An 18,525-nucleotide genomic window follows, 5' to 3' on the forward strand; every position below is an offset into this window, starting at 1 on the left:
CCTGACGTTTCGCCTGCATCTGTGGCTGGCATCTTCAGAGGATCTGATGTTGGGAAAGCAAGTGGAGTATATATATATATCTGTTGGAGTGTCCAGGGTGGGTGAAGAAACCTTGTCTGTGAGTAACAAAGAAGGCAACCAGGTCAATAGTTGAGGGCATCTGAATAGAAGTATGAGTAACAATGAAGTCTATAGCATGGGAGTAACAATGGAGATAGCAAGGTCACTGGTGGGAGCATCTGAATAGAAGTATCCTGGCCTTTGTTTCCTTTGTCTATGGTCATCCAGGCCCTATGAAAATGAACAGAACTTGGCTGCCAGTGTTGAAAAATACTAGAGTCAAGACAGTGTCTAACCAGCTCCACACAAACACAGGATGACCATAGACAAAGGAAACAAAGGCCAAGATACTTCTATTCAGATGCTCCCACCAGTGACCTTGCTATCTCCATTGTTACTCCCATGCTATAGACTTCATTGTTACTCATACTTCTATTCAGATGCCCTCAACTATTGACCTGGTTGCCTTCTTTGTTACTCACAGACAATGTTTCTTCACCCACCCTGGACACTCCAACAGATATATATATACTCCACTTGCTTTCCCAACATCAGATCCTCTGAAGGTGCCAGCCACAGATGCAGGCGAAACGTCAGGAGAGAATGCTGCTAGAACACGGCCATACAGCCAGGAAACCACACAGCACCCAAAATATAATAATATTCTATACAATAAAAAAACTAAACAAAACAAAACAAAATGTAGGTTGTGCAAGGAAGTCAATGAAACTGTAGATCACATACTCAGCTGCTGCAAAAAGATCGCCCAGACTGATTACAGAGGCACAACTCAGTGGCCAAGATGATCCACTGGAATCTATGCAAGAATTGCAACATTAGGACAGCTAAATTGGTGGGAACATTATCCAGAGAAAGTCATGGAAAATGAGAAGGTCATCAAGATCTTGGGGAACTTTCGGACCCAAACGGACAGTGTTGACACATAATACACCAGACATCACAGCGATCGAGGACCGTCATCAGCATAGCAGTGCCTGGTGACGGTAGAACATGAGAAAATTCACTAAATACTACGGTTTGAAAATCGAGATTCAGCGACTGTGGCACAAACTAGCTGAGGTCGTCCTCGTGGTAATTGGCCCCTTGGGCACCATTCTGACACGAGGGCGGCACTTGAAACATCTTCAAATCCACAGAATCAACATCTGCCAGATTCAAAAGGCAGCCCTGCCGGGATCTGCATGAGTACTACGCTGATACGGTACAAGGTCCTAGGCCTCTGGGTGGGGCTTGAATTGTAATGGAAGGTCAGCACCCTGCTAAAGAACTGGCAGCTGTGATATTAATAATAATAATTACAGTTAGAGGCAGAGGAATTAATTGAACAGGTCACTGTGTCAAGCTACGAGTCATTTTGATATATGTCAGTGGGTCGCTGTTTGAATAGCAGAATGCAGGGCTGGAGCAAGGGGGAACTGTGCCTGGAGCGCACAAGCCCCCCCGCCCCCCTGCCATGCCATATCCTGCCCGCCTCCGCCATGCCCCAGAACACCCCCGCCATACCCCCCGCACTGGTTCTTGCCCGGTGCATCATGCATCCCTATCCCCTTGGCGCTACGCCACTGGCAGAATGTTAGGTGAACTGGAAGATTGTTTCTCAATTATGTATCATGTTATCACTGAATATTACGATCCATTTTATTGCTAATATGTGCTGTTTTTTTCTTTTTATAATGTCCTCCTTTTGTATGTGCTGTTTTATATATATGCCTTGTTTTGCCAAGTTGCGCGGGAGCCGCTGCAGTTCCACACACCAAACCACAGAGCTTTGGCCAGGTGGAACATACCCCTCTTCCTCTCCTGTTGAAAATGAAAGAGCTTGATGTAGGGCAAAATGAAGAGGAAAGGTATTCTCCCCCCCCCCCCCCATTCCTTACCTCAACAGTTGTGTTGATTCTCTCTGTAATGAGAGAACAGGGAGTGGCAAATGGCTAAGCCTTTTCTGCGGGTGGGACGTGAGGTCACAGGGCCCCCAGACCTCCAAGAAGAAGAAGAGGAAGAGGAAGAAGAGGAGGAGGAGGAAGAAGAAGAGGAGGAAGAGTTGGATTTATATCCCTCCTTTCTCTCCTATAGGAGACTCAAAGGGAGTCTCAAAGGGAGTCTCAAAGGAGACTCAAACTCCTTTCCCTTTCCCCCTCACAACAAACACCCTGTGAGGTAGGTGGGGCTGAGAGAGCTCAGAAGAACTGTGATTAGCCCAAAATCACCCACCTGGCGTGCGTTGGAGTGCGCAGGCTAATCTGAATTCCCCAGATAAGACTCCATAGCTCAGGTGGCAGAGCGGGGAATCAAACCCGGTCCCTCCAGATTAGAGTACGCCAGCTCTTAACCACTACACCACTGAATTGATTTGATTAAAAAAGCTTGGGGTCCCATACAAAAGACACTGCAACAGGCTAAAGATTCTCAAGCTGATAAAAAGAGGCATCCGGTAACTTTAGAGGTGGGCGACTGAGTGTATTTGGCGACCAAAAACTAGCGAGGGGGCGCAGGGGAGTCACAAGTTGGGGCAAAAGTATATTGGACCCTTTCAAATCACTCGTAAGATTAACGAAGTAACTGTGGGATTGTACCTTCCGAAAAACTTGCAAAAAATTCACCCTGTGCTTCATTGCAGCCTTTTGAAAAAGGCGCCCTCCCCCCGGATGCATGGCATCCCTATCGGGAGCCTTTACCCCCCCCCCCCCAGGGTGGAGAGTTGGGGATTAGGACCAGACGGGTTGGCTGTGGGTAGAGGGAAGAGGTCCAAGACAAAGCTGTGCCTATTGGCAACTCTTCCAGCTCTGACTGCAAAGCAAATTCATGCTAGAAGTGCTCTTGCTTGCTGCAAGGAGAATAGAAAGTGAAAGTGGGACTTGAGGAAATACATCCATACGAGAAATCTTGCGGTGACGCACATTTGCCCCCATTATGGAGCAGATGCCTTGTGCATTATCGGCCGGAGAGAAGGGCGCAGATGTGGCTCTGAAGACCACATTATGGCCTCCCCCCAACAGAACTGCCTTGATCATGTGAATACCTGATGCTGGTCTATTCAGCCTTCCCCTGTCAGAGGGATATGGACGCAGATGGCTGTAGCCCTAAAGGGTGTGGTGGAGAAGCAGGAAACTTGATGGATACAGTTAACGGTCTTTGCTGTGCTACACCAGGGGTGTCCAATTCTGATGCTTCAGATGTTCGTGGACTACAACTCCCATCAGTCTCAATTGGCCATGCCAGCAGGGGCTGATGGGAATTGTAATCCACAAACACCTGGAGCACCAGAGTTGGGCACCCCTGTGCTACGCAAAGCCACTGATAAGGAAACATTAGCGCTCCCTATGGGTGGCAGAATCAGATCCACTGGGAAACCTTCCGCCCCATTGACTCTTGACTCTGGCTGTTTCCAACAGGGCTGGGCATGGAGAACATCGGTGGCATCTTTGTGGTTCTGATCTGCGGGCTCATCATCGCCGTCTTCGTTGCCATCATGGAGTTTGTGTGGGCCACGCGCCGCTCGGCGGAACACGAAGAGGTGAGAAATGGTGCAGGGTGAGGAAAGAGGAGCAAGGATTGGGGCAGCGAATGTCTTTGCTGCCTGCTCTTGGAGGAGGTTAAGCAAGCGAGACTCAAAGGCAGGGAAGAGATCAGTGCCTGGGAGGCAGAGGAGGAAACCCGTGGCAGAGACCAACTGATCAGAGACCCCCAACCTGGTGCCCGTTCAGACGTTTCCGGGCGCCTGCTTCCTTTTCCCCTAAAGTCAATTCTTTTCTTTCCTCCATCTCACTAGAGCAGAAGAACCCAGGAAGTGGCTCCTTTGGGTTTGCAGCAGAGTGGGGATTCAGCCGGTTCCCACCGGTTCTCCTGAACCAGTATGGCACCACTCCACGGCAACTGCAGATCGGCGGCTGTCGTGGGGTGGTGCCATGGCACACAGCCTTCGGGGGAGGGCCGGGAGGCCTGCTGGCACTCCAGCCGGCCTCCCCGCCCTCCCGCAAAGGCCACGCCCCAGCCAGCCCCCCGAAGCCGCTGCCTTCCCTCACCTTCCCCTGCCCAAAATCGGAAAGATGGGGACTGGCACTGCAACCAGATACGTGGGCGGCAGTGTGTGTGGTGGGAGGTGCACGGTGGGGGGAGGTGAACCGGTGGTTGATCCGGTTGGATCCCACTGCTAGATTGCAGGGAGCGCCTGCTCAAAAGCAGCTGCCTCCGTTGTAGGAGGGCATCCTTGTTCCACGAACTCTGCTTCCTCCCCACGACACCTTTGCCTCTGGGGGCAAGGAACGGTCTCCCCCAGGAGTTTGATTCGGCTTGGGGGCTTCTTCAGTGGTTGAAACCTGTCAGCATTTTTTTTTAAAAGCTCTAAGTCATGGGATCCCAAAATCACTTGAAGGTGAATCCTGTTCCAAGTGAGAACGGTTGCCAAAATCTCAACTGTGCTGTAACATCACCTGCATAAAGCTTGAAAGGGTGAGCACTGAATTGGGAGTAAAGTCTAGTAAGTCCGACTCCTAAGCAATCTCCTGAAGAAGAAGAAGAGGAAAGGTTTGGACTGATTTTCTCTCTGGTGAGGAGTCTCAAAGGGGCTTATAAGCTCCTTCCCTTCCTACATCAGACACCTTGTGAGGTGGATGAGGCTGAGAGAGTTCGGAGAGAACTGGGACTAGGCGAAAGTCACCCAGAAGGCTTCATCTGTGGGGGGGGGGGGGCAGAGGTGGGATCCAGCAGGCTCTCACAGGTTCCCGAGAGGAGGTTACTAATTATTTGTGTGTGCCGAGAGGGGGTTACTAATTGGTGATTTTGCCACGTGATTTTTGCCTTAGTTATGCCCCTCCTCTCAGCAGTAGCGCACAGAACTTGAAGCAGTCTAGCAGGAGGTGCACCAGCGTGCGTGGCAGCCTGCGCCTGCGTGCATTCAAGCTCTCGTCCAAGCGACCGGCGCCCAGCAGCTGCGTCCTTGCCACAGTCCCGCCCAGGAATGCCCCGCCCCCGGAATGCCCAGCCACGCCCCATTGGCGCTACGCCACAGTTTGAATCCCACCACCATGGGAACCTGTTACTAAAATTTTTGGATCCCACCAATGGGGGGGGGGGGATCCCGATCACCAATTTAGAGTCCACTGCTCTTAGCCACCGCACCAGGCTGACTCTCCTTTAGGTTCTGGGATTTATTAATTTGCAGGTCTCAGTCCTGGTTACTTGAGTACATTTGCCATTTTTCCAGTGGAGATGGAGAGTCCCTTGCTCCCTCCTGCTCCCTGCCCCTGCCCCAGCTTCCGTAGCCTGCTGCCAATCCAAGAGTCAGTGGGAGAAAAATGTAAACCCTCCCTTGGGTCCTCTGGACCGCTATGTATCTTGGGGGGAAACTTGGAAGTCATGTGCAATAGCTCTAGGAATCCCCAGAAACCATAGAGTTGTTTTAAAGCCATCTCACATCACTTTCCCCTGAAGTTGCATCGTGGTGCAGAGGATGTCGCAGCCCCCTGCCCTGCCCCCCAATTTCTCTGCCCATAACCTTCCCAGTAGTTGCTTAGCAACCCTATACTTGAAAGAACATGGGTTTTGGGGTTGCATCAGTTATTCTGGGTGACTAGTAGCCATTAATATAACGGAGCAGAAGAGTTCGTAACGGCTGCTATTAAAAACAAGAAGGGTCCAATAAGCTGCATTAGTTCAGTTCAGGAAGTATTAACTGTCTCAGTTTTAGCCGGTCTGCTTCCCTTCCCTATTAACATCCCATTTCTTTAGTCCTTCATGAGCCAGTAGCTGGCCGGGTGGCAGTGCTGAACCGGGGCCAAACTGCTCCCGGGGGCATGACTGCCTCCCTGCGCCCACCCTTGTGCCCCCTGCCCTACTTACAGGGGCCAGGGAGCCAGCAGGGAAACCAGGGGAGGGCGGGGCTCAGGGGTGGGACTTGTGGAGTGGAGCTCGAACTGGCGCTGCGATGGCAGGCCAACTCCTGGGTTGCCCATTGCCAAACCCCACCCCCCGGCCTCCCTGCAGGCTGACCTCCTGCTGTCCCCAGGACCTGGGGATAGCAGGAGCTGGGTGGCAGGGAGGCCAGGGGGTGGGGCTCGGCAGCGAGAGGCTCGGGTGCATGCTGTTTCATCATGTGGGGTGTGCCCGGCGCCCCCCTAGATGACGAAACGGTGTGCAGCTGGGGACATGGGATACCCCATGTTCCCATTAGCGGTACGCCACTGCCTAGCGGCAAAGCCTAGCTGGAAGTCCTCTTTTTCACCTCTCTTCCCATTCCCCCTTGCAGATCTCGGTGTGCCAGGAGATGCTGAGGGAGCTGCGCCATGCCGTCTCTTGCCGCAAACCAACCCGTTCCCGCCGCCGGCGCCGCCACTACACAACCCGTGGGGCCCTGTCGCTGCGCTCTATCCGCGAGATGCGCCTCAGTAACGGGAAGCTCTACTCGGGGACTCTAGTATCAGAGCCCGGCCCACAGCGCCTCCTGGAGGATCCCCCCAGGCCTTGCACCCATGTCCGCATCTGCCACGAGTGCCGGCGTATCCAGACTCTTCGGGGAGCACCCCCGCCACCTCGGGGACCCCCGCCCACAGAGGAGGGCACTCCACGAAGGGGAGTCGCCCGCGAACTCAGCGAGCAGGAGTGAGCTCCCCCCAACTTGCTTATTGCGCCCCAACTTTCTCCCTGCCTTCGCTCTCTTGTGGAGGTGCCTGCATTTAGACATGTACGCTATGCGTATGCCCTGACTTTGGGACCCAGGCGTGTGGGGACCCCCCGTCAAATTGGAGCCCCCGCTGCCCTCGGAGGAGAAATCCTCGCAGCACCCCGGTAAATCTGGAGAGAAAGATCCACAGCGATCCCTGAAATGCAAGGGAGCGTGTCTCTTTCTAACCCCCACTCTTTGCAGGAAAGAGACCCCCACACACACTGAATCCTGCCATCGGGCTGATAGATCTTTAGCTGCCTATTCTGACCTTGGAGCAAGGTAGAGTCCAGAGTCAGCTACTGTTCAGGTGCAGAAAGATCCAAAACCACATCGGCCTTTTCGGGAGAGCAATGCTACAGGTTACCCTTCCTTGTATCAGCCTTGCCCTCGCCAACTCCTCTCCCTTCCACTGTGCAACGGTCCCCATTGTGCTGTTCTCCCAACCCTTCACTCCAAGGAGGGAATTGCTCAAACAAATGCACCGGTGGGGTAGGAGACGCCAAACTGCCCCCAATCATGTGCCTCGGGGAAGTCGGGAAACAACACTCTGGCCGTCGGGGTGGGCGGTTTATGTAGACCCTTCTTTGTGCATGTGGTGTAAAGGTGGGGGGATACTTTTGGAAGATGAGCAGGGAGGAGCCCCCATCCCGTAATTAGGTGCACAGAACAGTGTGCGGATAGTCAAACCACAGTTTAGGGATTGGGCTGAACTTGGGGGATCCTCGGCTGTAAAGGAAAGCCGCCTTCCACGGCACCTGTTTGGAGTCCGTGCTTCTCACAGATAGACCTGGAACAACCAGGACCAAGATTCAAAGGGAGCAAGAGGATGAAATGGACGGAGGTAAACGGAACGACACAAAGCCCGACGCTTGGGAGGTGGTGGTAGGGAAGCAACCTGCACAGGATCCTGAAAGCGGAAGACGGTGGGGAGCGAGGATGGCTCTGTGGGGCCCCCTCCCCAAAATGTTTTGTCTGTCTTTTTAAATTTTGTTTCACTCTTTTAATTTTTTTTCCTTTTTTGGAGAAATTTCTATAGAAGCCAAAAACTGGAGACTTTAGTGGCGACCCCAAAAGACAAATAAACATGAAGATACTTGATTCTTTTATACGAGTGACGAGAGAGGATTATTTGCGCGGGGGCTGGTGGTGGGGAGAGACTTCCTGTTACTAACCCTTGTTTTGCATCCAGGGGGTAAATTCGCTGCTCGGTCTATTTCATATCGTGGCTTTTACTTCTGCTGTTCATGCGGAAATGTGTGAAAAGGAGAAAGGCAGAGCGTGTTCCGGTCCTGAACACCCGACTTCTTCCTCGGACAGAGAGGAGAATAGAAAAGATGGACATGGTTATTAAAAATCATAACTGATCAAATATCCTGTCACCACATTGCAGATAGAGTTTCCAGCTCTGGGTTGGGAAATACTTTTTGGGGGTGGAGTTTGAGGAAGAAAAAGAAGAATTGGATTTATATTCTCCCTTTCTCTCCCGTCGGAGACTCAAAGGGGCTGACAATCTCCTTTCCCTTCCTCCCCCCTCACAACAAACACCCTGTGAGGTAGGTGGGGCTGAGAGAACTCCGGAGAACTGTGACTAGCCCAAGGTCACCCAGCTGGCGTGTGTTGGAGTGCACAGGCTAATCTGAATTCCCCAGATAAGCCTCCACAGCTCAGGTGGCAGAGCAGGGAATCAAACCTGGTTCTTCCAGATTAGAGTACACCTGCTCTTAACCGCTACGCCACTGCTGCTCCTACCACTATGCCACTGCTGAATACAGAATGCTGAAGGACTATATGAGCTGGAGGGTACATGGACTTTAGTGATACCACCTCTTTGATCCTTCGTGCGCCCCCAGGTCACAGTGCTGTATCCATAAATATCACAATCTTGGGCTTTTGTGTAACTCTTAAAAAGGCAAGAGTGCAGTCAAGGCCCAGACCTCTCTGATTTATACTCCCTGGGTGTCTCTGGTCCACAATTCCCACCAGCGCTTTCCAGTGGCGTAACGCTCACGGGTAGGGGGAGCGTGACGGGGGCATTCTGGGGTGGAAGCAGGCGGCACTGCGGCAGGGGCGCAGGACATGCGCGTGCCCCAGGCGCAGTTTCCCCTCGCTCCGCCCCTGGCCTTTCCTCTCTAAGAGTTGCCAGAAGCCTTGGGGGAAAATGTCCTGCCCCTATGGGCCTAGCCTGATCTTGTCAAATCTCAAAAGCTAAGCAGGTCTGGCTCTAGTTGACAACATCCAAGGAATACCAGGGTCATGACGCAGAGACAGGTGATGGCAAAACACCCGAGAACATCTTTTGCCCTGAAAATACTACGGTGTCGCCATAAGTCAGCTGACCTGGTGGCACCAAAAAATGCATGGAAATGAGCAGGTGAAGTTTTCCCTGCCAACATGGAGTTTGGTAACAGCACTCAGTAAATAACATCCCATCATGCCTCTAGCAAAGGGATGAATAAGGTAGGTAGTATGGTATAGTCCAGGGTTCGGCAACCCGCGTCTCCGGAGCCGCATGCGGCTCTTTCGTCCTTGTACTGCAGCTCCCTCGTCTGGCGCCTGGGAAGGAGGGGAAAGGATGCCAGAGGAAGGAAGGAAGGAAGGAAGGAAGGAAGGAAGGAAGGAAGGAAGGAAGGAAGGAAGGAAGGGGCAGGGAAGGAGGCATGCTCACCATGTCCCAAGTGCAACTTGCCATTGTTGGTGTTGCTGCTGCTGTCTATCCCGCCCAAGCGATACTTATGACGGCATTGCACTTGGGATGCAGCGAGCATGCCTCCTTCCCTGCCCCCTCCTTCCCTGCCCCCTCCTTCCTTCCTTCCTTCCTTCCTTCCTTCCTTCCTTCCTTCCTTCCTTCCTTCCTTCCTTCCTTCCTTCCTTCCTTCCTTCCTTCCTTCCTTCCTTCCTTCCTTCCTTCCTCCCTCCCTCCCTCCCTCCCTCCCTCCCTCCCTCCCTCCCTCCCTTCGGCCTCCTTTCCCCTCCTTCCCTCATCTGGTGCCTGCTGTCACCTGCCCAGCTGGGGGCGTCTTCCGTAAGTGCAGCCCCCCCCCCCCGCAACTTACTCTGTCCGTCAGCTTGCAAGGCTGGCTTGCAGGCTGAAGGCGTGGCTTGGGGAGGGTGGGGGCGGGGCTAGGGGAGGCGGGGCCAGGCTCCCATGGCTCTTTGGGTGTTAAAGGTTGCCAACCCCTGGTACAGTCACATCTTGGAAGCTAAGCAGCGTCTGTATTTAGATGGGAGATCAGCAACTAAGCCTCTGCCGAGGAAGGCAATGGCAAATCCTCTCTGCCTTGAAAGGCCCTTGCTGGGCTTGCTGGAAGTTGGTTGTGGCTCGCTGGGGCTTAAAGGAACCACACATGATTCTCTAGGCCTGTTGCCGAGCTTCATAGTGGAACGTGGAATGTTCCTTGGTGCCAAGAAAGTCCCAGATGCAGCATGTTTTAGGGGAAACGTTAGGATTTCGAAGAGCTAAGATGATTTCGGTCAACAAGAAGAAAGCCTCCATTTGAATCATTGATTGGTCGTCTGCGAGTCAGGTCTCATTTAGGGCCTCCTCTATAGAGAGGGACATTTTTATGGATTGACACTTATTATTGATTGGCCAGACCATTAAGCCATGTTGATTTGCCATTAAATTGTCCTGAGCGAAGATAAAGTATATATTTTTCTACTCTGGAGGGCAGATTGTAACTCGATGCGCTCTTTGATCTTCAAAGGAAACGCACATGGCATAAATTGGCGTGTATTTTGTGATGTTCTTTCTTTGTTCCTAATAGGAAAGGATTAGTTTGAAGAACAGTTTGTTGGACAAAGACTCCAGGGTTTGACATAGGTCACAGTGACCAGAGGGGCCGTATCTCCTTTGCAGAGTTTGAGTTGTAAGTGAGAACTCAGCACCTTCCAGAACACTCAGGAGGTCTTTAGAGCGGCTGTCTGCGTAAGGCTAATAATGCTGGGCTACCTTGCAGGGCTATTGGCTTGATTATTAATGGGGCACATGGAGCAATTTTAGGATTAGCAATAATGTTGAAAATGCTGGGGGGAATACATTGGGGGGCATACATTGAAAATGCTGGGGGGAAGAATTAGGACTAATAAAAGGAAACATTTCTTCACGCAACGCGTGATTGGTGTTTGGAATATGCTGCCACAGGAGGTGGTGATGGCCACTAACCTGGATAGCTCTAAAAAGGGCTTGGACATATTTATGGAGAAGAAGTCGATCTATGGCTACCAATCTTGATCCTCCTTGATCTGAGATTGCAAACGCCTTAGCAGACCAGGTGCTTGGGAGCAACAGCCGCAGAAGGCCCTTGCTTTCACATCCTGCAGGTGAGCTCCCAAAGGCAACTGGTGGGCCACTGCGAGTAGCAGAGTACTGGACTAGATGGACTCTGGTCTGATCCAGCAGGCTCTTTCTTATGTGCTTATGTTCTTAATGTTTAGTTGTGCAAAATGGCCACCACCGTAAATAGGACAGTGGGCACCCAAAAGGTTCTGGAAGTTATGGGGGTGAGGGAAGGTGCCATCAAATCATGGTCAACTCTCAAGGCAAGAGATGGACACTTGTCATTGGTTTGTCATTGTCAGCCGCTGTGCAGCAACCGTGGACTTCCTTGGTGGGCTCCCATTCAAGTACTAATCACAACCGACCAACCCTGTTTAGCTTAAGAGCTCTGATAGGCTAGAGGAGTTATGTGTGCCGGAATTTGGGGCGCGCCTCTTAAACACTCAACCTTGAGCTGGCCATCTGAAACCGACTTCTGGCAGGATCGAACTCAGGCTGTGGACAGAGTTTTGACTGCGGTGCTGCAACTCAGCCCCTTGAGGCTCGTGTGAGTACCCAGTTTGCTGGGGGTAAATGGCAGACAATAGGCTATGATGAATCACCCCATAATAAACATAGTCTGCCTAGTTCAGGATCCAGCTCAAAGTTGACTCAACTTTTCAGCCTTGAGGACTTAGCTTGTAGGGGGTAAAGCAGTGGTGGCAAACCTATGGCACGGGTGCCAGAGGTGGCACTCAGAGCCCGCTCTGTGGGCACATGCAAACAGAGTTGCTCCCCCCCCCCCCGCCATCTAGGCTGGCCTGGGCCGCTGGGCTCGATTATTAGCATTAAACCTAAGACCTAGTTTTGGGAAGCAGTGTAGGTAACCCTGTTAAGCACTGTTAAACCCCACTGATTTTCATGCGAAGAACTAAAGCATGATCCTTTATTTGGGAGTGAGTTTGGTTGCTGGCAATGGGACTTGCTTCTGAGTAAACCCTCCTAGGGTTGTGATTCACCCGTTGGAAGAGTTGCACAGTTGCTTCAAAGCAAAGCCACCGACGACCACCAAGCTTACTCCCGAGTAACGCAAGCCTCAGAGTTTTTTCTAAACTAAAACCTCAGTATTCAGGTCAAATTGCCATGTTGGCACTTTGCGATAAACAAGTGGGTTTTGGGTTGCAATTTGGGCACTCAGTCTCGAAAAGGTTAGCTGTCACTGGGGTAAAGTGTAGATAACTGGGCAGTGCAATGGCAAATCACCTCGTAAAGAAGAAGAGTTTGAAGAAGAGTTTGGATTACTACCCTGCCTCTTTCTCCTCTAAGGAGACTCAAGGCTGTTTACAAACTCCTTTCCCCTTCCTTTCCCCACAACAGACTGCTGGTGAAGTAGGTGAGGCTGAGAGAGTTCTGAAGGAACTGTGACTAGCCCAAGTCACCCAGCAGGAATGTTGGAGTGGGGAAACACATCTGGTTCGCAGGATAAGCCTCTGCAACTCAGGTGGAGGAGTGGGGAATCAAACCCTGTTCTCCAGATTAGAGTCCACCTGTTCTTAATCACGACGCCATACTCTGCTGAGTAAATGTTGTGATGTGGCACCACCCCATGAGTCAGTCATGATCTGGTGCTTGCACAAAGAACTATCTTCAACTTTTACCTCTTGAACAGAGCAGTCAAAGTTGGATTCCTTGGTGAGAGACCACGGGGCTATTCCCAGTGTGTGCCACTAGATGGCAGTTTCTTGAATCTGATCACCCTGAAGCCTTGATGGTCCCAACGTCTACAGCCGGAGACGTCAGCCCTGTCTCTTTCTGGCTGAATTTTAATTCTTTTCTGAGGAGCTCTCTCTCTTCCACTTTTCAAGAGTGCTGATTTGATTTGGCAAGCGACTGCCCTTGCATTTCATATTCCTTGCCCATGAAGACTCCACTGTTATTCTGTGAACAACCCTCTTACGGCTCTTGATGGATCAACCTTCGCCAGGGGTGTCCAACTCGGTGCTTCAGATGTTCATGGGCTACAATTCCCATCAGCCCCTGCTGGGAATTGTAGTCTATGAACATCCGAAGCGCCAGAGTTGGATACTTCTGGCGTACGCCATTCAGACCACAAGCGTGCCACGTGCAGATAGATGCGTGTGCATCTAAAAAAGAAAACCATTTGCAGAACAAATGCTTTCAGATCCCCCAGAGAAGCTAAGCCACAAGCTGTGGAGAAATGTTAAAACCCATAACAGAACAACTCACAAACTCCACAATCTCCATTGTCTCACACAAATGTTGTGTTCTGCATGTGGCACTTCCCTGACGTTACTATGTGTGTATGAAGGGCCACGAACTCACAACCAACTTACAGCAACTCAGTTTTCAAGGCATGAAGCAAGTAAAGGCGGTTTGCCACTGTTGGGCTCTGGATGGAGACCTGGGGATTTCTTGGTGGGCTCCCATCCAAGTACTAACCAGGGCCAATCCTACTTAGAAGAAGAAGAGGAGGAGTTTGGATTTATACCCCCCTTTCTCTCGTGTAAGGAGACCCAAGGTGGCTTACAAACTCCTTTGCAGCAGTGGCGTAGGAGGCTAAGAGTTCGTGTATCTAAGCTGGAGCAACCGGGTTTGTCCTGCCCTTCACACCCCCTCCCTCTCACTGCTCAGGAGCAGCAGTGGCGTAGTGGCTAAGAGCAGTGACTAAGAGCAGGTGCACTCTGATCTGGAGGAACCAGGTTTGATTCCCAGCTCTGCCGCTTAAGTTGTGGAGGCTTATCTGGGGAATTCAGATTAGCCTGTGCACTCCCACACACGCCAGCTGGGTGACCTTGGGCAAGTCACAGCTTCTCGGAGCTCTCTCAGCCCCACCTACCTCACAGGGTGTTTGTTGTGAGGGGGGAAGGGCAAGGAGATTGTAAGCCCCTTTGAGTCTCCTGCAGGAGAGAAAGGGGGGATATAAATCCAAACTCTTCTTCTTCTTCTCCCCACAACATAGAGGGTTCCGAAGAACTGACTGGCCCCAGCTGTGATTTGGCTTCCAAGAGATGAGAATATCAGACTAGTACAGGCTATCCAGGGCAGGGCAGTGGCAAACACTGGTGGCTCACTGTTGTCTGCCTCTGTAAAATGAATCCGGACTTCTTTCGTTGTCCCCATCCAAATACTAACCAGAACTGACCCTGCTTAGCTACTTAGGTCTCATGGGATCAGGTTAGACTGGACCATCCAGATGAGAACAGTTCCATTGCACTCTCTGTTTCACCACAAATTGGTCTGGGAAGAGGCATAGCTACAAGGGGGCCAGGAATGCACGTTGCACCAGGTGCATGCCTTGGGGGGCAGCAAAATTTTCAAGTTTGTTTTTTTGTATTTTTTAGTGTTTTTCAGTTTTTGGCCTGGAGGGGATGCATTTTTAGGATAGCAGCACCAAAATTTCAGGGAGTTTTCGGAGGAACTCTCCTGATGATACCACCCAAGTTAGGTGAGGTTTGGTTTAGGGGGTCCAAAGTTATGAACTTCCAAAGGAGGTGCCCCCATCCCCCATTGTTTCCAATGGGAGCTGATAGGAGATGGGGGCTACACATTTGAGAGTCCATAACTTTGGACCCCCTGAACCAAACTTCACCAAACTTGGGTGGTACCATCAGGATAGCCTTCTAAAGATACCCTGAAATTCTGATGCTGCTAGCCTAAAAACTGCGCCCCCGCAGGCCAAAAACTGAAAAAACACTAAAAATACAAAAAAACACAAAAAAACATGGGGGGGGGGGAGGCAGCAAAAAAGATTTTGCACCGGGATGCATTTTCCCTAGCTATGCCTCTGGGTCTGGGGCACGTGGGCTGGACGTGGGTCTGGCCTCCAAACCTGATCCGCTGAATAAAGTTTTAAGCAGTGCCTAGGAACTATATTTGTCCAGGCCCAGATTTACATATAAATGCATATTATGTGGCACACAAAATCCAAAGGAGAGCCATTTGCACTGAAAGATGGGCTATCCTGATGTCTTAAAACCTGAAAACCTTTTCCCATTAGAGCGTGAAACAAACAAACCTCAGTGAAGATCTGGTGGAACCACGGGATATACTTTCACAGCAGAGGATAGAGTGCGTTGTTTCGGAGAGAAGAGTTTGCCAACCGCTGGGGCAAAGTAGACATAATTACAGTCCCTTTCTTGCTAATTTTTGTAGTGCCTCTCGAGGAGGACCCATCTGGATTGGAAGGCATCAGGCTGGAAATCCCGGAGTGCTTCTGTTTATTAATTTCGTTGATTGAATGAGTTTTTCCGCTGCGTTCTCAGTTAAATTGACTTTTCGGGCACTTCCCTGACATTAGTGTAAAGAAATACCAACAAGAAATGGTGGAAAAAAATAAATTAGTCAACCGGACGGCCACACAGATATTAATGTGGCAAAGCTGTGGGAGGGCGGGGAGCCCTTAATATTAAAAAAACCCAGCAAGGGTCATCTTTAAAACAAGGGCATTAAAGAGGAAGGCAATAAACTGGCCACTGAGAGCTCCAAAACTCAGTCGTTGTCATGAATAATTGCTTAAGGAGCATTAGTGAAATACCTGATGCAGTGTTAAGGCCTAATTAGGTTGAAGGGCTCATTAAAGCTCATTAGGAGGAGACCCGACGAAGCAAGAGTTTTTGAAGGGCTGCCAAGACCGCAATAATGTCGGCACCGATTGAAGAGCTGGGGAAAGGGCATCCCGATGCGGAGGTGCCCTCACAAAGAAGGCCGCGCTTCTGAAATCCACCCCTCTTTGATGGAGAGGAGGGAACGGAGCAGGAATGAAGGATTGAACAACTAAGCAGGTTTGCACAAGAGCTGAATGGATTGGTTTCTAAGTTTTGGTTTCTTAGTTTCAGAACTGATAATATCCATTTTGTCCCCCTAGAACAGTGATGGCGAACCTTTTCGAGACTGAGTGCCCAAACTGCAACCCCAAACCCACTTATTTATTGCAAAGTGCCAACACGGCAATTTAGCCTGAATACTGAGGTGTTAGTTTAGAAAAAACGGTTGGCTCCGAGGCATGCGTTACTCAGGAGTAAGCTTGGTGGTAGTCGGTGGCTTTGCTTTGAAGCAGCTGTGCATCTCTTCCAACGGGTGAATCAAGACCCTAGGAGGGTTTACTCAGAAGCAAGCCCCATTGCCAGCAAGCGAGCTTACTCCCAGGTAAAGGACTGTGCTTTTGTTCTTTGCATGAAAATTAGTGGAGTTTAACAGCGCTTAACAGGGTTACCTACACTGCTTCCCCAAAACTTGGTCTTAGTTTAACACTAATAATCGAGCCCAGCGGCCCAGGCCAGCCTAGATGTTGGGGGGGGGGGCATTCTGTGCGTGCCCACAGAGAGGGCTCTGAGTGCCACCTCTGGCACCCGTGCCATAGGTTCGCCACCATTGCCCTAGAATTGCTTTTAAGGTTTATCCCCAGTTCCTTTTCAGGTCTCCATTCAGAGTTGAACAATGGCAAACTGTATTGTCGAAGGCTTTCACGGCCGGAATCACTGGGGAGCTGTGTGGTTTCCGGGCTGTATGGCTGTGTTCTAGCAGCATTCTCTCCTGACGTTTCGCCTGCATCTGTGGCTGGCATCTTCAGAGGATCTGATAGTAGGAAAAGCAAGTGGAGTATATATACCTGTTGGAGTGTCCAGGGTGGGGGAAAGAACCATTGTCTGTGAACACGTAAAGGGTGCAACTAGCAAGCTAGATTTACATGTGTTGAGTGGGATCCACCCATCAGCATGTGAGTAATAATGAAGACAGCAAGATCATTAGGTGAGGGCATCTGAATAGATGGCAAACTGCTTTTACTTGCTTCTTGCCTTGAAAACCGAGTTGCCGTAAGTCGGTTGTGCCATAGAAGAAAGATCAAGGACAGAATGTTCCATTACAGCAGAGGTAACATATAGCAGGCTAAGTACATATATCTTAAACAGTGGTTCTCAACCTGGGGGTCGGGACCCCTTTGGGGGTTGAACGACCCTTTCACAGGGGTCGCCTAAGACTCTCTGCATCAGTGTTCTCCCTCTGTAAAATGGATAAATGTCAGGGTTGGGGGCAGCGGTGGGATCCAAAAATTTTAGTAACAGGTTCCCATGGTGGTGGGATTCAAACAGTGGCGTAGCGCCAATGGGGCTGGGTGGGGCACGACGGGGGCATGGCCGGGCATTCTGGGGGCGGGGCATTAATAATTTCTCTGTTACTGTAAAAAAAAGTTCCTAATTTCCAGCTGGTATCTTTCTGTCCATAATTTAAACTCATTAAAGCAAGTCCTATCGTCTACTGCCAACAGAAACAACTACTTCTCCTCTAATTGACTGCCTGTCAAATACTTAATACTTTCAAATGCTTAATTTTGTTTCTAGAAATCAAAAGAAGGAGACTTTCCTTAAACAAGGAACTTTACCATGTTTCTAACACATGTTTTTAAAACAGCCCAACAGGGAGAATTATCGCGTTTTCTCCCTTCGCTAACCAGCCACATAGGAAACAACAGGACTTTATGATTTTTGGACCTCATGGAATTTCTAACGGAAAAGCAGACCCAATTAGTAACCCCCTCTCGGCACACACAAATAATTAGTAACCCACTCTCGGGAACTGGTGAGAACCTGCTGGATCCACCTCTGGTTGGGGGTCACCACAACATGAGGAACTGTATTAAAGGGTCGTGGCATTAGGAAGGTTGAGAACCACTGATCTAAAAGCAGTTACATTGACAGGAATGCATCTGAATCACCCAGATACAATCGCTGTCCATATATTATGCAGCCAATACATGGAGTTAGGAACGCACTTCAATCAACTAGATGCCATTCCTGACAATAACCCTCAATCTTTGTACTGGGTTTGAAATTTCCGCACCTTGTTAACATGTGATCTTATCTGGGAACCAGCTATGTAGAAACACAGAAGCCATTTAGATGTATGCCTATTTTGACAGAATTGTAAATGTGTGTTTCTTACTGGGGCAAATTTCATTGTATAAATTGCTTTGAGGAATAAAAACTGATGGTTAAAACATGTGCCAGACGTCCACAACCATACTGCCTGGAAACTCTTCTGTAGGAGTGGCCAACCTCTGGCCCTCCCAATGTTTATGGACTACAATTCCTATCAGCCCCTGCCAGCATGATCAATTGGCCATGCTGGAAGCAGCTGATGGGAATTGTAATCCCTGAACATCTGGAGCACAAGAGGTTGGCCACCCCTGCATTCCACTGCATCTCCCAATCTCCAGGAATTTCCCCACCCGGAGTTGGCACCCCTGTCTAGAGGCCGTACATTGCCTGCTTTGCCTTTCTCCCTGCCCAGTAATTATTCTAATCCAAATCATCACCGGATTATAGAGGCAAATAAAAAGGCAGGAACGCACTTCCAGATTGCTCTCCGTTTCTTAAAGGGCTAAGCTCCCAAACCAGTGGTGGCGAACCTATGGCACGGATGCCAGAGGTGGCACTCAGAGCCACTGTGCGCACACGCAAACAGAGTGCCCCCCCATCTAGGCTGGCCTGGGCTGCTGGGCTCAATTATT

At 50.4% G+C, this 18,525-nt stretch overlaps 1 protein-coding gene across 1 annotated transcript in view; it reads left to right on the forward strand.

Moving 5' to 3' along the window:
- The window catches only part of GRIK5 (glutamate ionotropic receptor kainate type subunit 5), a 115,812-nt gene extending 107,964 nt beyond the window's left edge, over window positions 1-7,848 (forward strand). The window contains 2 exon segments of the mRNA XM_048501037.1: window positions 3,474-3,595; window positions 6,326-7,848. Of these exon segments, the coding sequence (XP_048356994.1) occupies window positions 3,474-3,595; window positions 6,326-6,682 (479 nt within the window). The 3' untranslated portion in view covers window positions 6,683-7,848.
- Window positions 7,849-18,525: the final 10,677 nt, after the last annotated feature.

The sequence above is a fragment of the Sphaerodactylus townsendi genome, linkage group LG06 (assembly GCF_021028975.2).
Source record: "Sphaerodactylus townsendi isolate TG3544 linkage group LG06, MPM_Stown_v2.3, whole genome shotgun sequence".
NCBI classification, from domain to species: domain Eukaryota; kingdom Metazoa; phylum Chordata; class Lepidosauria; order Squamata; family Sphaerodactylidae; genus Sphaerodactylus; species Sphaerodactylus townsendi.